Below are 25,253 nucleotides of genomic sequence, written 5' to 3'. Positions count from 1 at the left end.
TCACGATGAGGCTTCCACTGTTCTCCTTTTCAGAAAATTACCTCATTTTTTTTCAACGCACAGGGCACTGACGTCAAAACCTTTATAGATCTGCATCATCAGTTCATTCACCATATGCCTGGAGAAACTGCATCTCTAGACAGGCCGAGTCACCAGGTAACCCTTCCTCCCTGTGACTGCCAGCTCTCCAAAGCCAGTGCCCCCGGGCACCTCCCAGCCTTCAGAGTGATCCTGGCCCCATGAAGCACGGGGTCATTCTAAGCCACATAACTGCCAGGTAGGTGCCCCCAGGCCCTGACTGCTGTGGTATCTGGAACCTTCTGTGAGCCTGCAATGGGTTCAAAGATCTCCGGTCGGAGTCGGTTCCTGTCCTGACACTGGCTGCTGTTCCCCAGCCATCCACCGGGCCTCCAGCCCTTCAGCCCCGGGCATCAGGGCTGCTTTTGCTTTTGGCGAACTTAATGACATGGGGTTAGGAAAAGAAATTGCCTGGCGAACCAAGAATAGGACTGGGTGAGAAAAAAGCCCTGACGGAGAGCCTTGATTTGTCAGAGGATGTTTTCCAAGCGGCACTTCCTGATGCCTCAGCGGCTCCTCCGTAAGGGGGCTCCCCTCTCAGCCAGTGATCCTGCATTCTCTATCAGCCAGAACAAAAATGACCAATAAAAGGATACACTTAAGTGTCCCCCAAATAGATACTATTGTTTACGGGGCTACTGAGAGAGGGACAAAGATGAGAAGGTAGATGGACACCAGCAGTGGGAGTTTACAAGAAACTCTGTCATTTCTGCTTTCCTCCCCTTTTAGGACAGGAGGTTAAGACAAGATCCCTCTTTGCCATTCCGAAGAAGCATTGTTGCTTATTTTGACCAACTATCCCTCCCAAGCCCCACAGGGGCCCCTCTGCCCTTCCTCCCTGGTTGATTTGCACGGGAGCTGGCCCCTCCACTACCTCCCTCTTCCAGGCTCGCTCTCATTCTCTGGCTCTAATTAGCAACTGCTTTTTTTATTTTTGTATGCACGTTCAAAGACAGAGAGCCAGGGGGAGACTGAAAGGGAGAAAGCAAAGGTCTGTGTGAAAAGAGAGAGCAGCTGGCCTCTCCCTCGCCCCCTCTGTGTACCCGGGCCCCCGTGTTGGCAAACAGCACACAATGTCTGTCTAGAGAGCTTTTGTGGCCCAGAAGGAAGGGCCGGTACACAGCTACGGGCGGGAAAGGAGACTGGGGGCATGGGGGGGGGGGGGGGGGGAGGGCCAGAAGAGCCCGGGCCATCGGGGGGAGCCAGGGCAGGGAGAGGACCCGGGGGGTCAGGATGTCCGGCCACCTCTACCTCCTCCTGGTCAGGAAGACGTGGGGGTGTGGATGTCCAACTGGCTAGTGTGCTGATGCTGTCAGCTCTCTGGGGAGACGTCCATTGCCTCCAAGGCTGCAGCAAGTCCTCAGATGGGAGGGGGCTGCTGCCTGCGTTGGGACTGTGAGTTCACATTTAGACTCTACAAATGCGCAAGGAGGGGCGGTAAGTGCCCCCTGATGGGGTTCAGAGCAAAGGGGAGTGGAAAGTCCAATCCCCAAAGATGAAACACTCTCCCAAATAACTGAGTTTGCATGAGGAAATTCTGAGGTAAGTGGGCTAGGTAAGCGGGTTAGAGCTACCTACAAGAGGGGAGGGGCAGCTGTCAGCCTGAAAGGTTGCATCTGTCACTCTGATTGGGTACGCAAGAGGGAAGAGTTATGGGAACATATGTATATATATAACTGATTCATTTTGTTGTAAAACAGAAACTAACACACCATTGTAAAGCAATTATACTCCAATAAAGATGTTAAAAAAAAAAAACACAAACGTCTGTGGTAACTGGTTCTTAACTAGTAGCTGGACTGAAAGATTTGAAAGATGTTAGGAAAAAAAGGAAGTTTGAAAGAATTCTCATAAGCCAGGAATAATCAAGAATGGGGCTGAAGAAGCTGAAAGCAGTAGAGTATGTTCCAGAAAAATAAAGAAATGAGCATGGAGAAGCAGGGCATTCTACAAAGACATTTTTTTAAAAGCTATGCTCTTTTTAAAAAATAACCTTATTATCAACACGTGTGATTACATATTAATAATTTTGAGAAAAAATTTACTCGTAATATTTGCAATTGATTTCACTGATGAACATTGATTTCCTATATTTTCCTATGTGAAAAAATGCATTTGTCCTTGCAATTTGCATCTAAACAGTTTCCTAGAGGAAAAAAAAAAATAAAATGAATGGAATTAGCCATCCATTCATTAAAATTCTACCAGTGGAATGTGTTTTCTCTTTTCTCTCTTTTCGAATCAACTCCAGAGAGAAGACAGACAAAAGAATAGAATAAATGGAGGAAAAAAAAAAAGGAAAACAGAGGAGAGACAAATTTGGCCAAAGATGCAGAGGGGAAGACAAACAGAACCAGTGAGAGAAGAGAAGCCCAAGCCACAAGGGCCTCCACATTCAGATCAACACAGGCATGTGTGTGACAGACCCAAAAACCCAACAGAAACCCTCCAATTGCCTAATTCGCAGAACAGGTACATTTTTGCCAAGTTCATGATTTGGCAGAGTTCTTGCATATTCCATACAATTTCAATGAGAAGCTGTATCCATCTTGTGCAAAGAGCAGATTGTCATTTTCTGCTTGAAGCACACACGTTACACTGACCTTATGTCCTCTGTCAAACTGACACATTATCACCAACTTTTAGCAAAAGGGTTTCATGACGTATGGGCTTGCAACCGCTCTGTTGATTTTCTTCTGTGTGTGCCTGTGTGTACAACGTGTCACTCTATTGGACAACAGACAAGGCCTCTGTCATCACTGGTTACTTCCTCCATCTGGTTCTGCCATCGTCACCTCTCCGAGTGCACGCCTTGTCATCGGACTCGCGCTCTGTTCCTGCCTGGTTTGTTCGGAGTTTACACTGCCTGGTTCAGCTGAGATGTTTTCTTAAACATCTTTTTTTTTTTTTAATTTTTATTTTATATTGGAGTAGAGTCGATTAACAATGTTGTGTTAGTTTCAGCGTCCAGCAAAGTGATTCAGTTATACATATACATGTATCTATTCTTTTTCAAGTTCTTCTCCCATTTAGGTTCTTACACAATATTGAGCCCTGTGCTATACAGTAGGTCCTTGTTGGTTATCTCTTTTAAATGTAGTAGTGTGTACATGTCAATCCCAAACTCCCAATTTATCTCTGCCCACTCTGCCCAGTATCTTTCCCCTTTGTATCCATACGTTTGTTTTCTAAGTCTGTGAGTCTGCTTTTGTTTTGTAAAGAAGTTCATTTGTATCACTTTTTTTTTTTTTAGATTCCACATATAAGCGCTATCATATGATATTTGTCTTTCTCTGTCTGACTTACTTGCAAAGCTTTTCTTCCTCCTCAGCTCACATCCTGTTTCCACCAATTTTGTTTTCAATGTGTTTTGTTTGGTTCTCATTTCACAGATGGCACAGTGTAGGCATTTGGGACACAGAGGCTCATCAGGGGTGGCCCTGCCCGTAGGGAGCTTGGGGAGGAGAAGGGTGAGAGCTGGGCTGACCATGGAGCCGGAGGGGTGTGTCTTTGATTCATTCTTGCCATGAGCATGGTCCCTCCATGAACCTCCTGGTTCATCCCTAGCCAATGGAAAATGCTGATCAAACTCTGATGGCTTTTCTTTGGGTACCTTAGGGAAGGCTTATATCTCAGTCCACGTGGGACACTGAAGCCCTAGCTCCCCTCACAAAACACAGGTCTGCCCCTAAGCAAATCTTGCCCTTCTCCAGCTGTCAGAGGAATATAGAATAAGAGTTATCAGCCAGGCCTCAGAGTCCTATGTTCCATGACCTCGGCAAAGCTACTTAGCTTCTCTGGGCCTCAGTATCTTCAACTGAAAAGCGAGCATGATGATTGTATGTACTTCATAGGGCTACAGTGAGGATTTATGAGATAATGCAGGAGAGGAATTTGGCAGAGCAGCCGGTACATATGAGTGCTCTATAAAGGATAGCCACGCTGCACTAGTGCCTCAATGCAAGCTGAAAGCCAGTCCAGAGAAGTTTGCTCTGTACCCGAATCAGAGCCGTCAGCATGATCTGACAATGGAGTGTGGGACTGCCCTGCAGAGCACACAGGCTGCTTTCTTAACCTAGGTAAACGGGGCAAGTCAGCAGTTTTTTTGTTGTTGTTGTTTTCGTTTTTGTTTTTGTTTTTTTGCAGTACGCAGGCCTCTCACTGTTGTGGCCTCTCCCGTTGCGGAGCACAGGCTCCGGACGCGCAGGCTCAGCGGCCATGGCTCACGGGCCCAGCCGCTCCGCGGCATGTGGGATCCTCCCGGACCAGGGCATGAACCCATGTCCCCTGCATCGGCAGGCGGACTCTCAACAGCTGCGCCACCAGGGAAGCCCAAGTCAGCAGTTTTTTAAACATCAGTCACTTGCATATTATCTTGATTGCTTTTTGCCATATCTACATGCCAGATTTTAAAATTTATTATTTAACTTATTATTTTTAAGCTGACTCACCTTTTAACCTGAATATATTTAAACAGAAAAGTAGTGAAGGAAGGGAGGGAGGAAGATGGAAAGGAGGGGGAGAGGGGAGAGGAGTGGAGGGGAGAGGAGAGGGGAGAGGGAGGCTGAGGCTAGTAAGAGAGGTGGGAAGTCCATGGCCCCAGAGAGAAAGAACTGCTGCAGAGTTGAAGACAAAACCAAGAAGAGAATGAGGCAGTGAGCCGCAGGCCAGGGCTAAGACAACGCCCACTGGCAGAAGTAGACCTGGGGCTTCTGCAGGCTGGGCAAGGATACCTGGTCAGGGATGGGACTGAGCCAGATTCAGGGCTGCCGCGGAAGGGGTGGCAGGTCTAGTGAGGGTGAGAGGCTGCAGAAGAAATGTAGAGGAGGCTGGAGGAGGCACCGGCTGAGGGCTGGTGATTTAGGAAGGGGCAGTGGAGTGGGAGTCACCAGGGTGAGCTGAGCCCCGAGGCCCCAGAGGTAAGCTGAGAGAGTAAAAGGAAGCGATGCCAGGTGGAGGCACTGGGCAAAGGGTGAGAGCTGAGGGATGCGTGGGGCAGAGCAGGACTGCAAGAAGGGGAGCATGGAGCCCAGAACAGGCCCTGGGCAGGAGAAGGATGGGAAAAATGAGGTGTGTTTCCCCCCAAACCGGGCTTGGCCAGCCTTCCTGAGACTGGCCAGAAGGGTGGCATGGCCCTTTTGCAACAGCACCAGCTCTTGTCCTGTCCCACCTGTTCTCCTTTTCCTTACCACAGTTGGGAAACACTGAAATAGGTGCACAGCACGTGCCCAAATGTCCTGAGGCTCGAGATGGGCGAAGAATGCATGAAGGGTGGGATGAAGGGCAGGAGGGAAGGGACCAGAGGAGAGTGAAGGGTAGACTACATCGTGGAGTGAGCACACTCCAAACTGACTGCCAAGTGCAAACCCACCTAACGTAATGATGCGTTACATAGGAACACTTGCGTCTCGACCCACAAGCAGGGCAATTTATGGATCTTTGCCATGTTCAGTGCCCCTCATGGCAAGACAAATGGAAACTGAAAGCACAGTGGGAGGCCAATTTTCATCTCTCAGATTGGCAAAGCTAAAAACAATTGATATTTTATTATCTTGGCAAAGGTATGGGGAAGAGGAACCCTCATACATTGTTGGTGGGAGCAAAAGTTGGAAGAAAATGTCCTTTTTTTGGAGGACTATTTGGGAATATCTATCAAAATTAAAAATTTATATTCTGATTCAGCAATTTTACTTCTAAGAACTTGCTACATCTTAGCTCTTAGAAAAGTCCGTGGCACACCAGAAAGTCCTCAATAAATATTCATTGAATAAATAAATTAATTAATTAATCTCACAGATATGCTCACTCCTAAGTGCAAAGATGAAGCACAAGGATGTTTGCTGAAATTGTTTAGAAATAGCAAAACACAAGATGCAACCTACATGTATATAAATGAAGGACCAATTAAATAAAGGTACAACCATCCAGTGGAATATTACACAATCATTGGAAGGAAAAAGGCCAGATTTCTAGGTAACACAACCAACCAAACTACTGCTAACTTTCCTTGTTAAGCAAGAAAGTGGGGGTGTGTGGAACTAGGTGAAAAACCTTGTGCAGTAAGCCCTGTGTAGATGAGGAAAGGGCTTGTCTACATTCTGGATGTGCAAATGCATGGATCCTATTGGCAAGAGAATATCAGAAACTAAAACAGTGAGGGACCTGATCAGGACCAGAGTCAAAGGGAAACTTCATTTCATATGTCCTACCTGTTCAAAGCATTTAAAAAATAACAACAACAAAAGGTAACTTGGGATAAGGGAGATTTGCTTAAAAGTTCCAACCCAGGAACAACAGCAGTGGGCCCCTAATTCATTTCAGTCCTAGAAAGAAGGGCTCCGTGATGAACCAGGCTGCCTCAGGAAGTCAGAGTGTCCCATCCCTAGTGGTGTGTAAGAGCAGGCTGGGGGACCACTGTGGGAAAGCAAAGTATGTGTCATCTGGTGGGCTTAGAGGCCTTACCTAGCTGGGAGGGGCCACCCTCCATAGGCCACTTGTGGTCTCCTTGCCCTCTGATTATTGCAAGTGCTTTCTAAGAGCTAAGAATCTAGCAGATTCTCAGAAGCATAATCGCTTCATCTGAGTGTATAAGTGTAAAGGGCCTGGCAACAGTAGGTGTCCAATAAGAACCTAGAGAAAGAATGAGCATAGAGACACTCCATCCACGGGAACTCACAAGTGGAATCCAGCTAGACTGAGGAATGGGAGGCCAGAAGTGCCAAGGCCTGCAAGGAGGTGACCCGAGCAGGCCCCAGGGTCATACCTGAAGACCAAGTAACTCCAGCCCCCACTAGGGGCACTATGTGCCCACGGCGTTGGTGGGCTATTCCAGACAGACGCCAGGGACAAGCTAGAAGCTGAAGGGCCTGGTCCAGCCCTCCTCCTGAACCAGTCCCACCCTCAATAAAAACCCTTGTCAGAGCTGCTCCTGGCCCTAAATTTCTGTCCTGTGATTCCAAGAAGCCTCCTGAGGTTTCCCACAGTGCCTCCTAACCCTCACCAACCTCTCCAGGGCCTGACGCAGCCGAGCTGATTTCCTCCCGACCTCTTGGGCCATGAGTGTGCCCGCGCGCATGCACACACACACACACAAACACACACGAGAGGGTGAACCCAGTACACCTGCAGCTGCACAGACTCCTCGTGCGGCAGGCTGGGTGGGCACACTAGAAGGCAAGATGCTCTCTGTCATAGAGGATAGCTCTCGGGGCCCCAAACAGATCGAGACATACTCCTCTGTCCTAAGCCACATCTCCCTGGGGTTTTCCTGCCCTGCCTCATTAACTGACCGTTAAAACAAAAGTGGAAGGCTCAGCTGCAGCTGCCTGACCAGGTAACTGGTACTCCAGCTCTTAGCCAGCAAGGACAGTACAGACAGGACATCTGCAGACAGAGACCCCACCCCTAGGGAAAGGCCAGGGTGTCCCTCTCTCAGTGTCCCTGCCATGGCCCTGTTGGCAAAATAAGGCTTGCTCCTGGCGGTGTGCAAACAGGATGCATTCCTTCACCATTTGCAGCTGCCCTGAGCTGACTCTTCTCGGGATCTTCACCCCGCTGCCTTGAGAGAGAACTGAGGCCCAGAAGCATCAGGGCACTGTCAGCACAGCTTGTCAACGGGCCAAAGCAGTGGAAACAGAGCTCAGATCATCAGAGCTCCTGTGGTCCAGAATGGAGGGTCCCAGCTCCAGGCAAGCTCAGATCCAGTGGGAGTTTTCATCTCCATGCTTCAAACTCAAAAGTGGTGATTCACCCTCTAGGCAAGGAAGTTTGTGCAGATGGGTGTGCTCAAGTTCTGCATATACAGGGGCTGTCCGGCTCCAGAGAGAGAGTTGGGGACAGGAAGCAAAGGGGGTAAGTCTGACCCCAGCCCTGCCTGAGCCCGGGTTCAGCCCTCGGGGCCCATGCTGTTCCTTGATGCCGATTACAGAGCCACAATCAGGCCTCCAGCCCACAGCCCTGCCATTCCCCCTGTCCTCTTCTGAAAGCACAAAGCCTTAGACCTCACCTTTTTCAGGGAGCTTGGTGTCACCACCCTCCCACCCCACCCCCACCCAGATGCCATGCCCCTCTGGATGGCTCACAGGCACGTCAACATGTCAGAACATCTGGAGGCATGGTACTGCTCCCAGAAAGATTACAAAGAAGATGGGGGTAGTCAACGTGGAGCCCTGTGCTGTATGGTGCAGAAATGTATGACTGTAGAGCACAGCTCCACGGAGCGCCTGGACCCAAGATAAAACAAGGGACAACACAGACACAGAGAAAGTGTTCATGGGAAAACAGCTGAGAGGGGGTGGATATTCCTGGAAACAGATGTTGTGTGTCCAAGGACGGTTAATTTCAACAAAAACCAGACTCAGAAGCAGAGGCAGATGGTGGCCTCCCAGACCTGGGTCCTGATCCCAGCTCTGACATTACCCAACAGGGCTCCCTGGATTGGTATCCAGAGATGCTCTCTGGCCGCCCTCTCTCCATGGATAAATGAGGCAGTCAGAATAGATGGTCTCTCCATATCCTGCCCACTCCCACCCCCACCCTCACCGCCACCCACCCGCTTGGGCTGTTTCAGGCTCAATGGTTCTTCATGGTGCAATAGTGGTGGGCCCAGAGCCCCAGCTCAACTGCTCACCCCATGATGTCTCCACTGCCCACACCGACTCAATAATGACCGTATGGTGCCTTCGTCATCATCTTTGATAATATTTACTAAGTCATGGACTTCTACCCAGGACAGCTATCATGCCCAGAACATTCTCTTTACACTAGCACTGACCTGGAAGAATCATGATTGCTTGTATTGGGTGCTTCTACCCCTGTCCTTCAAAGGCAGAAGGGGCGATGCAGAGCACAAGGGGGTTTGGAACCCAGAGCTGCCCCTCTCCCCTGTTCTCCTTGCTGTCCCCTGCCACCACCAGAGTCTGGGACCATGCACCCTGCCCAGCGTGCTGGAGTCGGTGAGGCAGGGGGCATCCTTCCAGCTCTGTTTCCTGCTGCTCATGCGGGTGTCCATTACATCCAGCCAATTACATAGGAGGCCTCTCTGGAGGGCGCTGGGCAGGGCCACCGTGGAGGCCCGAGAGGTTTCTCAATGAAGTAGTCCGTTGGGCAATCCCATTATGAAGCTCATCTTACCAGGCTGCGGTGTTAATGACCCTGGCCTCCACAGAGCGGGTCTCCCTGGGGCTTGAGAGGAGGCGTCTAGGTTGTGGCCTTCCTCTCAGTCACCAGCCAACAGCTGATGGGCCAGAGAGCAGAGCAGAAAAGGTTCCTCAGTGCCCCTGAATGCAGCCACCAGCACAGCACCATACACACACACACACACACACACACACACACACGCACTCTCTGTCAGGCCCCCAGTTTCTCTTTCAACATCCAGGATGAAGGGAGGTGGAAATAGGTCCCAGAAACTTCTTTTTTTCCAAGAGGAGCTAAATTAAACACATTTTTCTCCTCCTTCGAATCCTGCAGATTTTTTGTCTCAACTCCCCCAGGCTTATAGATTGGCTCATCTCGGCTGCTCAGGTTGACAAAGGTGCTGAAACTGTTGAAAGCTTCAAAATGTCCCTTGGGTTTCCAGGCATGAAGGAATTTACATGTAGGTGGAAAATTACCAAGGAAAACAGTCCCCGTTTGGAGGGAGGGAAGGAGGGAAGAAGAGACCTGGGGGAGGAGCGGGGCGGCGGGGGGCGGGGGCGAAGGGCTGCACAGACAGTGCCCATGAGGTTGTAGGGCCCAAGGCAGGCCTTTGATGGATGCTAAGGAGCAGAAGAGACACAAAACGAGGGACAGAGAACAGCTGAGAACAGCTCTGTTCTTCCTCAGGAGCTGCCAAGGCCCTGCTAACATCCAGAGCTGGAATGATCTTAGCTGACCCCTGAGACCAACTTTAGCTGATGCAACATTTTAGGCGTCACAGCACAGAGGGAGCTTGCCAAGCACCAGCTCTTGGCCTCCCTGGCCCAGGGACAGTTAGGCTACAGGGACTCACAAAGAGAATGGACTTAGCCATCAACCTGAGCAGGGAAGGCATGCAGGTGGGGAAAGACAAAGCCATGATTTCTCATTAATCTGCTAAACTAAGAGCATAAAACTTGAAAGTGGGGCATATAGGTCATTTTCCTAGTAATTAACAATTTCACAGAGATAAATGCATGATGGGGTCAGAGTCACTGGTGGGGTCAACAGGCTGCTGTGATTCTGCCTGATCAATCCAACCTACGTGTGCAGGAAGGATGAGTCCGGAACAGGCTCCAGAGAGAGAGTTGGGGACAGGAAGTCTCTCCCCTGGGGCCATGGAGACCTCTAGAGAGTGTGCTCGCTGCACAGCCTGATGTGCAAGCTCCTCCCACGGCTTCCTCTGCTTGCCACCCCTTCCTTCCAGCACCCTCCCTCCTCACAACAGGAACAGCTCTAGGCCAGGACCACTCTTTGCTGGTTGAGCTACCTAATTGGTCCCCAAATGTTTCTGCAAAACCAAGAAATTGGTCACCATGTCTTTGACAGGAGAGGGTTTAGCAGATGCAAAGGCAAAAGTCAGAATAAGATTCTTGCCTGTGATGAAAGTCTGAACTGCCAGAAAAACAATATAAAAGATATTCTTTCTGTCAGCCCATAGATTCGACACATGCAGAGGCTCAGATTCAAATATCTGGAAAAGAAAGTTAATCAGATCAACATAACCGTGAATCACAGAACCATCCAGGTTTCTCCCAGCCGGGCTCCAAGACATCAGTTCTCAGGGCTGTACTGAGAGAGAGCAGCTTGCCTTCATTCTCCAGTCCTACCGGGACAGCTGATGGAGACTCGCAAGACTTTCTCACCTACAGGTCTCTATTGCATCCACCAATCTCCATGCTTCTTGCCTCAGGAGAATTGCCTGTACTAGGCAGGCCACCCCAGAACTGCTGTGAAGGGCCACAGTGCCCACCTGACACCCCCCCAGCATGAGCATCCAAAATGAATTGAGCACCTTCTCTTGAAGAAACACCCCAAGGACTAGTTACAAGTACCTTTCCATGCACTGCCCATCCCTATGCAAAGGGTGCAAAATCCTCCTAAGATCACCATCTATGCCCCAGGCCCCTTTACGTCCCCGGGCAGTCCCTTGCTATGAGCCCTGGGAAGGGAGGTCAGGCTCAGCCATCAAGCCCGGGTTACTAGCAGAGCCAAGGTCAAAGAATTTGGAAGATTCAGCTTAAAGTTCTTGAGACAGAGGAAAGGTGCTTTTCTGCCTTTCTAGGGCACTGAGCTCAGCCAGGCCGCTGGGCTGCAGGACCCATGATGCCACCTGGCTTGCCACTCTCTGCTCTTAGAGATGCCACCAAAATGTGGCTGCCTGTGCCTCTGAAATGGCAAAGTGATGATGTCCTGGTCTCCCCATCTCCTCCAGCTTCCAGTGAGTTTGCAACAAGTAGTTTGTGAAGTCAGGTCAGGTTCATGACAGCCCTAGATCAGGAACATCCACCAAAAGTCAGGAGGAGGGTGGGGCTGAGTAGGGAGGATGGAAAGTAACCACTTGGATTTACATATTTGTCTCCATAGGCCCTCCCAGGACAACCACAGGAGGTGACGGACAAGCAACAGGGACACAAGAACCCCCCAAAAGAGAACATTTCCAGTTAGCCCAGAGAAATGAGAGCCTGTTCCCAGAGTCCCAATTAAATCAGAACCAATCAATGCTTGCTCTGGTTCCTGCCGTTCTGCTCAGGAAATAATGGGAAACAAGAGGACCCCAGCCAGTAAGTACAGTGTGGCCACCCTTTGAAGCCTGGAGAAATCACCCATGCTATTGCAAGCATGCCTGGCAGCTGCCGCACCTGCGCCTTTAAGAACTCAGCCTGGGGCCTGGGTCTCCACTCAGACCCTGACACATGCCCAAGAGGGCACCTCCCTCCCACCCCCAAACAATGGGACAAAGAGGAGCGCTGTGGGACCAGGCTGGGTTGGTTTTAAACCTGTCTGCGTTGATTCATCACTTGATCTGGCACTCTCTCCCTCCAGTTTCCACATCATCCATCACGGGTACCATAACCAAGAAACCCAATCAAGACACAAAGGCACAGCTCTCTGCTCTCAGCAGGCCTCAGAAAGGCTGTGTGAGTGCCCCAGCCCAGGCAATTAGCTGAGTCCAGAGGATCGCAGAGCCGGTGGGCATCAGCAATCCTGTGCCTGGTGCTTTGTGCAGGTGTTTGGTGAGCAAGGTAAGTGGGGAAGGAGACATGCAAGGGATGTTCTGATGCTCAGGCAGGGTGGGGATGATGACGGAGGACAGCTGGAATGAAGCTCATGATGGAGAAGAAGGAGCAACCACAGCCCCCTCCACCTCCAACTTGTCCCCAAAGGACTGGGGCAACCCTAGTAAGGAGTCAGGGTCAAGGTGGTTTCTGAGGTCCATATGGGAAGCCTTGCTCTTGAAAGAATCTGAAACTTTGAAAGCCACAAGCAAAAGATAAAGGAAAACAGTCTTCTCTTCCCCAACTTTGGATTCCCTCCTGTTCAGCTTCCACGTACTCAGGCAACAGATGAGCCATGGACCCTCTAGACCCCTCTATTAACTCCCAGAGAAGATGGAGTCTCAAGCCAGTTCAGCACGTTTATTGCCATGTATTGCACACGTGCTCTCCTGGACTGAGGAGGGTCAGTGTGAGCACAGGGTACCCTGATGCCCCCATCTGCACAGTCACCATCACACTGTATCATCCCAAAGCACAGGTAGTAGAACACACAGTACTGTCCCACCCCGATTCCAACAGCTTCACCTCCTTTCAGGACCTACTAATGCTAGACCCCATTCCTACCCCAGGGCCTGGCACTGAGACCCTGGAGGAAGACAGCCAAGCCAGGGGGTTTTGAGTTAATGAGCTACATGAGTTCGGTACCAAGCTAAGTGCTGTGGGAGCTGTACTGAAATGAACAAAAATATTTTCCAACTTCAGTCATTTCTCAGTTATCTTTGAGTGACTTGTCTATGACAACCCAAATAGTCCACACCTCAGAGCACGGGGCTGGACTGGATGCAGGTGTGTGGGTCTCTGTGTGTGTGTGTGTCTGAAAGAGGGAGAAAGAGAGAGAGAAGGAGAATATGAGTGCCAGTGTCCCCAAAACTAAATATACCTGAGTGGTTATTAAGTTATTATCCACCGTTTGGAATTCTCCCCATCTCTTCCCCCCACCATAATACAGATATCCAGTTGAACACAACTGGAAAATCATCAGGCCTAGCACTGGAGATGGAGGTTCCCCCCAGAAATTTAGAAGAAGCCATTAGGCTCTTCTGTTCCTTTATGATCCCGAGCTGGAGGCAGGGACCTTTGCTGACTCAGCCCTGCCCCAGAAGGGCAGGAAGTAGAGGCCTCAAGAGCCTCAGGGCTTACCCTTGCAGGCCACGCTGTTCTCAGGCTCATAGCCAGGCTTACAGGTGCAGCGCCCGATGGGCACCATCCACTCCCCGTCCCCGTTGCAGTAGAGTTTGATGGGCACGTCCACTTCCTCTGCATTGGGGATGCATATGCCCCGAGCAATCACCAAAGATGTGCTTTCCGCCCCAGTCATGGTCTCTGGGAACACTGCAAAATTTTGCACAATGCTAGGACACTTTTTGAAGAAGACACGGACAGAAAGGAGAGACATACAGGCTCCATAATCCTGGAAAGCAAGATAAAAACCATTCCGCGTAAGAGGCCCAAAGCTCCTGACTTCTGTGTTGACCTTCATCAACCTTCCCCCGAAGTCCACCTGGGAGAAGCTCTCATCTGCAGCAATGGTGTCCACTTTGAGGTAAGGGGCTTCGGACCAGAAGGCCGACTTCTTGGTGGCAATGACAGAGTCAGTCTCGTAGTAGTACAAGTTGAAGGTCTCCTTGCAGGAGCCTGGAACGTTGGGGAGGCTGCTGCAGTCCCTCACAGTGAAGCGCATCTCCGTGTAGATGCGATGGGCCCCCCGCCGGTTGATGAAGGTGGTGAGCAGCCAGTTGTTCTGGTTGGGCTCGAAGACATTGCACACCTGGTAGGTTCGGATGGTGTTCAGGTTTTCATCATAGCCACTGACTTCTTCCCACTGTACCAAGCAGGCCAGGCACACACATGAAAAACACAAAATAGAGAGTAAGAAGACAAGGAGAGGCAGAGCAGAGGCGAAGCCTGGCACTGGAGGGGGCCTTACGAGCTCACCAGTCTGGCTGCTTGACTTGAGAAATGAACGCACCTAATTTGAACTTGCTTTTAAAGGTCTCCTTATAAGCAGACTTCAGAAGACTTCTCTGCAGCCCATCCCAAAATATAACAGACTTCACCCTAGAAAGCCTCCCTTCATCTAACCCACAGCTCTCATTGTGACAATGACTCATCACATCCAAGGGACCACCTGCAGCTCTTAGCCCCGTGCAATGGTAGGCACTTTCATCTTCAATGCCACTGCCTCTGCTCTCAGCAGTCACTCTGTGTATTACGGGTCTGACCACATGACGCCCCCACCTGGGAAATTCTCATTTCTGAACCTAATTTCTTTATTGTGGTGAAACTCTTTTATATCTCCAAAGAGCATATGAGTATAAAGCTTTTCAGAATTGTTCAATAAACTTAGATTCGCATAAACTTTTGTTTTATAACATCAATCTCTGAAAAAGTTAGACTGAAGCGGATAAGAGTAGAGATACTAAGAGAGATCCTTAATGAAGCAAATTAAGCATCATCTGCACACACGTCAAACAAAGATGTGATGGAAGAGAATGTTGGAGGGGGTTACTTAGGGAATAAGGAAAGCTTCTTAATAAGGGAGAGACTATTGTGATTCATGTTGGAAAAGAGAACTCTCACTTTTAGCAGTCCTGTAGATTGGAAGGAGAGGAGGAAAAATGCATTTAGTAAGTGATGTCTCTCAATAGTCTCAACAGTTCCCCATACAACTAGATTATCATCCTCAATTTACAGGTGAAAAGACATCATGCAATTTCATCCATGGTCCCATGGCCATAAAGGAGATGGGAAAGAGAGGAAATAGAAACAAGTGCTTTGAATGGCCAAAGAAATTCACCTAGTAACTTATTTCAGTAACAGGCAATAAGAGGAGGGGCTCCATAAAGACACAGCTTCCTTAATGAGCCACTCTGGGGCAGGGGTCAAAGAAGAGTTGCTGGGTCATTCTTTCTTCCTTATGTCGGGAGAGGAAGCAGCTGCCCATACTGAGGAGCTCTCAGGACGCTGACCTCAAGAACTGGGGGTCTTCCCAGGAGGTTCCAATGTGTTTGCTAAAGAAGTAAATAAGGGGTAGAAGAAATCCAACTTCTAAAGTGAAAAGAGAAAATAGATCAGTGGTGACAAAAAAACCCCAAACAACTGCCATTTCTTTAAATATTGTATTAATTGCTGGGCTTCCCTGGTGGCGCAGTGGTTGAGAGTCCGCCTGCCAATGCAGGGGACGCAGGTTCGTGCCCCGGTCCGGGAAGATCCCGTGTGCTGTGGAGCGGCTGGGACCGTGAGCCATGGACGCTGGGCCTGCGCGTCTGGAGCCTGTGCTCCGCAACGGGAGAGGCCACAGCAGTGAGAGGCCCGCGTACAGCAAAAAAAAGAGCTAAAAGCTAATCAAGTGTACATGGAAAATATACCAGAACTTCTTCTTGCACAGAATTAATTATCTGTAGGAGCAGGAGGGCAAAGCAAAGCTGTCCTTTAAACTTGTACCAGGGCTTCTGATGACCAGGCATGGTGCAGAGGAAAGATGGGTACGTGGAGAGCGGGCCCCACCCACCCAGGCCTGTACAGTGACCCCCATGGCCACTCCTTCTCCCCAGGCCCCTTCCACACTCTCAGGGGGCCCCGTTCCCTCTCTAGCTGGTGGGCTCCTTCTGGGATCCTCGCACACAGCCAACTGCACCTAGACCTTGCTTCATTTCTTATTGAATCTCTAGATGTTGAGGAACCACTTTTTATTCCTTCTTTAGATTGTGTTATGTTCTATTTAAATGTGTTCATTATAGTTATGTTCTGCTTGCCTGGTTTTTTGGAACCAGAAAGCAAATACATTAGGGAGAAGTCATCACTGACAGTTGTTTCAGTTCAAATTTTCAGGCCTCTCTCCCATGGCTGTTTTGAAATTACATTTTCCCAGTTGACCCTACATGACTTCTGAGGGAAGGAAAGGATTTTTCTTTTGCCGTTCTGCAACTGTTTAAACTCACGATCCATCATTTCATTGGGCTGTATGAGGTCTCAGCACAAACATGGGACTCCTTTGTCAAAGCACAGGAGAAGCTTGAGGCCCCAATTAAGGTGGGGACCTTGACCCACCCAAGACTAATGCAGCTCTGCTGTGTGGGAGCAGGACAGGAAGCCCACCTTTGGGGGCTCACCTTAGCACTGAGACTATCACCACCAGTACACCCTTAAACAGACAGAATGAGGATTTACGCTCCTGTGGAGCTGGGATATTGAGAACATTTGTCTTAGAAAATGACACTGATTGGTATTTTAAGACCCAACAGAAGTAACTGTTTCAAACATTAACCTCTCTGAGCCTCAGTTTTCTCATCTGTAAAATGAGGAATCATACTGGGTGACCTGGAGTCATAAAAATCTACGGGTCTAATTGATTCCATGACAACTCCCAAGGGAGCGATCAAAGCAAATTAGGGGGAATACAGCTGTATATTCAAAGGGAAAGAGTAGAGAGAAATTGAGAGAAGGGAAAATAACTCCTCGTTGTTCCGGAAAAGGCCATGACGGAGTCTTTTTCTTTCCTTTTTTCATTCTTCTCCTGCCCGCGGGTGGTACGGGGGTTGGAAATATAGCAATCAGAGGGGGCTGGAGGAGGCACAAATGCTCTCCAAGTTAGTGGCAATTAGGATTGGGGGCCTGGAAAGAGAAGGTTTGGGGAAATCGAGATGAGGGTAGAATAGCATTCCCAGCAGCGAGGATAGACATTATTATTTGTTTATGATACTTGGAATCAGTGTCATTGCTTTATAGTTCTACCTTATTCATCCATCAATGAAAAAATAATTACTGAATGCCAACTTTATGCCAGACATTCCGTTAGCCACTGGGGATGCAGAAATATGAAGCTTATAATCTAGTGAGAGAAACAGAAATTAGACAAATGGTTATTAAAATAACTAAATTATTACAATTGTGCTAACTGCTGTGAGGAAAAATTTCAGGATGACAAGTGACGGGGGGTGTACTTGATATACAGAGGTCTGGCAGAGAAGACCCTCCAAGCTGAGAGGGACGGATGGATAGAAGTTAGCCAGGAAAAGTGTGCATCTGCTGGGGGCAGAGAGGGGCAGAGAAGGGGCAGAGCATCGAGGCCCAGGAACAGCAAGTGCAAAGGCCCTGTGGTGGGGAAAAGTGTCCTGGCACCATTGAGGAATGAAGAGTCATAAAAAGCTGGAGGTGGCAGGAAGAAGACTGGGGAGAGGATGAGTCTGGTAGAGAACTTCGAATTTCATCCTGAGGGTAACTAGAAGGTATTGATGAGTTTTAAGGAGGAAAATCAGGTGATCAGAGCTGAGTTTTTAAAAGATTTCTCTGATGCAAAGTAGAGACTGGGTTGGACGAGTGTACGGCGGGACATGTACATCACTGTCCTAGTCCAGGTGAGAGATGATGGTGGGTTGGACCAGACCAGTGGACACTGAAAATATATCTTGGTGTAGCAGAAGCTCTAGGCTCTCATCAGCCGAGGTGGGCAGGGTGGGGGTGGGGGCGGAGGGACAGAGAGAGGCTGCTTTAACCAGACCCAACGGGCAGTGTGCTCCCTTAACACCCTTTCATGCATCAGGCCTGCTTCCCCAGCCAGGCTTTGAGGTACCCTGTGTCCCCGGGCACACCGCTTCCCAGATCCTTAAAAAGGGGGAGTTTCACCAGTAATGGATATATGACCCCAGTGATATTCAGACCCAATTTCTTCTACCCAAGACCTGTGCTGGCTCCAGTCTCTGTGACGCATTCTCACCGCCTGTTCCAAAGCTAATTTCTTCCTAAAGGTCTCCGTTCAGTGGCAGCTTCTCAGCCTCCACTTCTAGGCATTTGACACACTGCCTCCTGTGTTCCTTTCTATAATTATCTCCTCCCAGTAAAACAACAAAACACAGTGATTTGCTTATCAGATTGGCACAAAATTAAAAAGATAAAATATCAAGTCTCCGTAAGAATGAAGAGAAAAGGCCACTCCCAAGCCTATTGGTGGCAGTGTAACTGGCGGAATTTTTTAGATGTCAAATCAATAGTTTCTCTCAACATTTAAAAGGTTGGCCACAACTCAAATCAGTGGGGAAAAGGTGAATCATTTTTTAAAATCGTTGTAATAGCTGGGTAGCCATCTGGAAAAGAACACATAATTTTCATCCATATTTCCCACCTTACTCCAGAAAAGAATTCTCAGTGAATCAAAGATTTAAACATTAAAAATGAAACCATAAAAATACTAAAAGAAACTATGGAGACAATGTAAGCACAGTAATTATGACATGAAACTCAGGAGCCATAAATGAACATATTGATCAATTCAGCTCCATACATTTTTAATTGGCATGACAGAAATGATGTGATGTAGCCATACGATGGAGTACTATTTGGAAATAAAAAAAGAAGGAAGCACTGGTACATGCAACAACCTCTAAAACGTGATGCCCAGTGAAAGAAACCAGACACAAAAGACCGCATATTGCAGGGTCCCATTTGCATGAAATGTCCCGAAAAGGCAAATCTATAGACAGAAAAGTGTTAGTATTTCCCTGAGATCGTGGATGGGAAAGGAGAGTGATTGCAAATGGGCATGAAAAATCTTTTTGGGGGTGATGGAAATGTTCTAAAATGGGATTGTGGTGATGATTACACAATTCTGTAAATGTACTGAAAATCACTGAATTGTACCCTTAAAATGAGTAAATTTTATGACATGTAACTAATAACTAACATAGCTTTTTCTGAAAAACACTCTTTGTTTTCTGGTCCAGCCTACACCTCAACACCCAACAATGCTGGCCTGGTCTCTATTATACACAAACAGTATGCCCCTGGCAACTTCATGCCCAATTTGTCACCACAATTTGCCATTTCTTCCAGAACAAAGTTCTTCCTATCTGGCTTCTTTCTTGCTTTCCGTGGCCATGCCCTACGGCTAGCATTACCTCACGCCTGGATTCATGCCCTGGCTTGCTGTTTGGTCAAAGAGTAATGACAGCAGACCAGGCAAGAGACAGCCAGGGCTCAAGCTAGGGCCACATCTTCTCCCATCACTCAGAGACGGTGCCCATTTTTGTCTCCTGATAATGTTGCTAATGTTCTGAAGCTTTTCTTCTACCCCATCCTCATCCCATCTCAACTCCTCCGTGACACAGAACCGGAGAATAACAGCCTGCCTGGAAACCACTCTAGGTCGCGTTGACCAAGACCTTTTGTTGACAAATGGGCATACTGAGGCCCAGAGACACAATAGTGGCCCGGAGTCAGGCAGCTGGTGGGTGGCAGAGCCTAGCTCTCTCGGCAGCCTTTCCTTTGAGGGGCCTCAAGTCTTATTTCTCCCAGGAGGCCTTCCCAGCTTATATTCAGCCACCATCTTCCCAAATGCTTAGAGTATGGTTGAGCTATTCCCCACAATTTAGCATTTGATAATGCACTGCTTTGAACGATTCGTTAATTGCTTTCGTTTCCGCTACCAGGATGTGAGCTCCTTGAGGACGGGGAATTATGTTTTTTTTTTTTTTTTTTTTTTTTTTTTTTGTGTGTATTTTTTTGCGGTACGCGGGCCTCTCACTGCCGTGGCCTCTCCCGTTGCGGAGCACAGGCTCCGGATGCGCAGGCTCAGCGGCCATGGCTCACGGGCCCAGCCGCTCCGCGGCATGTGGGATCTTCCCGGACCGGGGCACGAACCCGTGTCCCCTGCATCGGCAGGCGGACTCCCAACCACTGCGCCACCAGGGAAGCCCGGGAATTATGTTTTGACTAAGTTATTAGTTCTGTCGACAGCGAAATAGTTCTGTGCATTTAGCTTTGCAACACTGGTATTACATGATGACGTTGTTATTCAGCGATGTCAGGGACCAGTGAAATCCACAGGTTTCTTGGGGCTCTACCCTTCCTCCCTTCTCGTCTCACCTTTTATCCTGGGTGATCTCAGCCACACACAAGGCCGCAACCACCATGCGCGACATCACCGACCTCTTCCCAGTGCCCAGACTTGTTTATCCAGCTGCCTGCTGGATATCTCCTGGTAACCTCCTGGAACTCACCTCCTTGCTCTCTGCAGTCCTGCTGCAGTCTCAAAAATCCAACCTCCACCCACCCTCCCCAATGTGGACTTGCCCCCTAGAAGGTTGGACTGTGTTAGGGACCTCCTGATATACCCAGTGCCTAACCCTCCATACATACTGACAAATTGAGGGAATGAGCAAGTTCCTGGTCTGTTCCTCAGCCCCTGGTCCTTGCCTGGGGACTTATAGCAGGTGCCACCAGGCTAACTTGTCCCTGGGAGAAGAAGAAACAAAGCAGCCTTGCACAACCAGCAGAATATTAACAACCTCTGAAAGGGCATTATTATTGATGCCAATGGACCACCTGTCCTTGAGATAAACATAATGAAGAAAACAATGACACCCACTAGAAAGTACTTGTTCAGGCTTTCAGATCAGGACTTTGATGTATGATAAAGACCCCTATAGGTTCCTCCAAGATCTCGGTTTCTCAGACTGGCTTGTTGGAATCAGAACCTGCAGGTCTGTTGCTCTGGAGTAGCCCCCGAGTGACTGCTGGCATTTGCTGTCTCGCCGATTGTGTCCGTATGTGTGTATAGAACACACTGTTCTCCTTCAAAACCACTGCCATGAACTCTACCCACTGGTCCATCGACACTGCCCTTCTAGAACAACCTTCAGAAACACTAACACATTCTTTATCCTCCAAGGGTGGGTTTGGATTTCGGAAACAGGCAAAGGTCCTCTGGAGCCCAGTCTGATGAGTCAGATGGATGAGCAAGCTAAGCAACACTAGTTCTTGGTCGAAAATGAAGAACCACTATAAAATGAAGTTAAGAAGAGGGAGCTGATGCTACTTATGCCTCTGAAGACAGTTCCAAGCATGGAGTTCTGCAAAGATCTATGATCGCTGGCCCTTCCTTGGACTGCTGCACCTCCCTGGGCCGGCCCTGCCCGCCCCAGAGTGCCCAGTGGCTGCCGTGGTGCTGCATCATAGCAATTGCCAAGAATAAGCCGCCTCTACAGGGCCCGTCCAGGAAGGGGTGCTCCTCTGGACACTGCTATTTAAGATGAGGACAGAAATCATCAAAATTGGCATTTTGGCCTCTATTAGTCTAACAAGAGGCTATTCTGATTTGTTTCCAACCCAGTTTATTTAACTCATTTTTAAAATAAAGAATTGAGCACCTACTACATCCCCAAGTAGTGGTCTTAGGTGTTGGTGACACAGCAGTGACTAAGAGACAAAGCCCTGCTCCCATGGGCCTGATAACCTAAGGGAACAAACCAGTAGATGAACAAGCAAACAAATTAATAACATAAAGTTGAACAGTGTTAAATACTACTGAGGAGCACGTAAGGGGTTAGCAAGTGACAGCTGGCAGTGGGGTCGTCAGAGGTCTCCTTTTGGGTAGAGATGGGAATGACACTCAGGGGCCCCCAGCCTGGAGGGCACATGTGGGAGCAGCACCCCAGGCTCAGGGAAGAAGAACAAACTTCTCTGGAGCAAGAGTGTTGCCGGCATGTTGCCGAGAAAGCCAGGGTGCCGGGCTGGCTGCCAAGTGGCATAGGGCAGGGGGAAAGTGGGAGGAGGGGAGGCAGGAGAGGTTGCCGGGCGCAGGCGGACCCCACCCTTGCCAGTTACAGCTCTGCAACCACACACAGCTTTCTGAGCTTCAGTTTCCTCATCTGCAAAACACTCTTTACCTGCAGGGTGTCACGAGGACTCAAAGATCATCACCTAGGTAAGAAATCACCTAGCACTGAGCCTACAAGTAACTACCATTCACTAAGTACCAACTATTATCATTACTATCCACAGCAGCATCGCTGTTATGTTAACCTGAGCATCAGGGTGTGGAAATCATCTCCTCCATTTTAGATAAATAATCCTACCCTTCCGTCAGCAGAAAATGCAGGGACTAAAGGGCTGAACTCAGTCTCCTTACGGACCCAGAGGGACAGCCAGCAGCCTTCTCCCCATGCCTCCCGGAATCTCCAGGGCTGCCTCTGGGCAGATTTCAGCATGGGCCCCCTTCCCTCAGCCAGGCAATCCCTGGGCCACTGTCAGCCACCAGACCACAAGGAGACAAGATTGGACACACATCACAGGCTTTGCTCCCATTCAGCTTGCATTTGGGCGCAAACCTTTGTTTGGAGGAACCTGCTATTCTGCAAACAGTTGCCATCACCACACCCCGTTAGGACCCTGACTCCCATGGCACTGCTCAATCAGGGGAAATCCAAAGACCTGCTTTCAGGCTCCCAGTAAGAGATGGCTGCTCTCTGAACAGGAAGAGAAGCCCACTGAGGCCTGAGCCACACGCAACTTCACAGAGCCCACAGGAAGCCAGAGGTTCTTCAGGACAGCAGATGGCTCGGGCAGGGCTGGAGACACCACCGCCAATCAACCTGGATCCCAAGAACACAGCTCCAGTGTAGACAGTAAACTAAGCCTGAAAGAGTTTGGATATTAGACAAGCTTGAGGGCTAATTAAAATGTAAAATGTGGTCCGTGGGGCATAAATTCCTACAAGCCCAGAGGGATCTACCATTTAGTACACCAACCAAGCAAGGCAGCCACGTAGTCAATGGCTCCCCCGAGGGCTGCGAGCCCCAGCTCACCTCCCGATATGCTTCATTTACCTCCCTGATGGACTGGGCTGGGAGGACCCGTTGGCCCCTGTTCACTACCATGGCCCTATGCGGTGTGCCAAGGAGCTGGGCCCCTGGCTTGGGGCAGCCACTGCTTCTGAGAGTCCAGAGCCTTGAAAGGGCACAAAGCGATGCATTTTCCAAAGGGTGCGTAAGATGCAGAAGAGCAGGGGATAGGGGTGGCAGACACAATTAGAATATGGAAAGAATTAGAGTATGGAAAACATACTTATTATTTCCTAAGGCAGTCTCTATAAATCTCCACAGAATCCTTCTGAAAACTTGGATGGTGGAAAAATGCAAGAAATACTGTGTCGAGGTGGGAGTGAGAGAAATGGCCCCAAGCATAACATACCCAGGTTGTTCGGAAGGAGATTTTTGTGCTGAGCAACAAAGGGTTGGGATGAAGAAGCACTGCTGTCACCCTGCCTAACCCTGAACCCCAGAGGTCATGGTGACCCCTGGCTTTTAGCTCAGGAGTTCAGTGCACAGACTCTGGAGTCAGCCAGACCCAGCCCTGTGACCATGGACATGTCTTTAAACCTCCCTGAGCCTCGGTTTCCTTCTCTAACACAGGGATACTCAGGGTACCCACCTCACCAGATGGCTGTGAGGATTAAACGTGGTGATGCGCCTGAATAAGAGGCCCCTGCGAGTCGCGGCTATCAGCCCTCTGAGCACCTCTCTCTCAGCACCAGGCATTTTCCCTTGAAAGTCTTGCTCTCCCTCCGTGATGTGTATGAACTCTGACTCTCTCCTGTCTGTCTAGTTGTCTGCACCTGTGCATCATCTCTGGCATGTGCTCGGGTGCATATGTGTGCATGCATATGTACATGTGTGCATGCATGCCTGGGTGTGCATGTGTGTGTGTGTGTAGTTGGGGGTGCTGGCTGTGGCCCAGGTGGGGCCCGTGTGCCCTCCCTCGGGTATAGGCCCACCCATCAAATGCCGTATAAGCATTTGTGAGTGAGTGGGTCAGCCCACTCCCAGCCAGGGAGCGCCCCTCGCTACACAGAGACGCCATGGCTATGGGTCATGGGAGCCGCACTAACAGAGGGCAAGGCCAGCCGGCCTGAGGTCCAGATGGCTTGCATCTCGGCATCCTGGCACATTTCACAGCCCAGTCTCTGTCAGCACGCCAGGAGAAACACTGAAGGCTTGTGCCTCGGGTGGGGGCTCCCTGTCCACAGCACCGGGGCCGCTGTAACTTCCAGCAGGAAGCAGCATTTGGTACCAGGCCCTGCCTGGAGTGGGGTCCTCGGCCATTATGACAGCTGCTGCTGCTGTTGACACTGAAACAGTGACAAATTCATCCTTCTGACAAGATCCCTTTTAAATAATTCACAGGGAGCTGGGGATTAAGACACTGTTTCTCTCTGTCTCTGTTGAGATTTAAAACACCTCCAGCTGGGGTATTTAAAGAGCATATAATGGGCTACCCCTCTTGGGTCTCCCCTCCCCCTTTCCTCCTCTTTCCCATTTCCCAAACTCACCCCCCCGCCCACCAGCCAGCACTATAACAAGGAGGCCCAGAAAATAAGAAAGAAAAAAAAAGGAGGGAACCAGTGCTTGGCTGGTCACTATGGCAACGGTGGCAGGGTATTCAGCTGTCATTATCCCAGCGCCTCACACATGTGATTATCTTAAGCTGTCGGTTGAATGCAGTCCCCACTGCTGTCCAACAAGGCCTTGTCGAACAAGGCAGGGGCGGGAGATGCGGGCCCCAGGCCCTAGTGGCCTGGAACTGCTCTGCTGGGCCTGGGCTCCATTGATGAAGAGCAGTTACCCCTGGGAGAGACTGATGGCATTTTCCTTCAGCCTGGAGGGATTTCCGCTCAGCACGCGTAGCCAAGGCCAGCACGCTGGGTTACAGGCCAGGGAGATGGGCTCCTCATTCCATGAGTGCAGAGAGTTTTGACTGAGTGTGGGCAGGCTGGCCGTAGCAAGCTGGAGCTGTCCTGGAGACAAGGCAGCAAGCCACGGGGGAGGAAGAGACTGGCCTTCCTGGAGGAGCTCCTGGCATCATTCCCATTCTCAGGGTGCAGGAAAATCAAATCTGACCTGGGAAGGGGACACACTCCCCTCCATCCTGTCCCCTCCCCAACTCTGGGAATGTGGTCACTGTGTGTGATCCACTTTGAGGGACTGTGGCTGCTGGAGCTTGGTCCTGGGAAGCCTGGGGAGGACTTTGATCTCGTGCTTCTGCCTCCTGGACTTTGCTTCAGACTGCTTCTGGGCTGAGGTTCCCAGGTCCACCAACATTCTCTGAATGACACGATCACTGGTCATCCCCCACTAGGCATCACCCCCCACTAGGTACCACCCTCCT

General features: G+C 49.7%; 1 protein-coding gene across 1 annotated transcript in view; it reads right to left on the bottom strand.

Moving 5' to 3' along the window:
• The window catches only part of EPHB1 (EPH receptor B1), a 428,352-nt gene that overhangs the window by 253,920 nt on the left and 149,179 nt on the right, over positions 1–25,253 (bottom strand). Inside the window, exon 3 of the mRNA XM_027091661.1 lies at positions 13,455–14,136. Coding sequence (XP_026947462.1) covers positions 13,455–14,136 — 682 coding nt within the window. The remainder of the gene's footprint in view (positions 1–13,454; positions 14,137–25,253) is intronic.

This window comes from Aethalodelphis obliquidens, unplaced genomic scaffold (assembly GCF_003676395.1).
Source record: "Aethalodelphis obliquidens isolate GAN/ISIS:26980383/991018 unplaced genomic scaffold, ASM367639v1 scaffold72, whole genome shotgun sequence".
NCBI classification, from domain to species: domain Eukaryota; kingdom Metazoa; phylum Chordata; class Mammalia; order Artiodactyla; family Delphinidae; genus Aethalodelphis; species Aethalodelphis obliquidens.
This window is presented reverse-complemented; position numbering and strand designations above follow the sequence as displayed.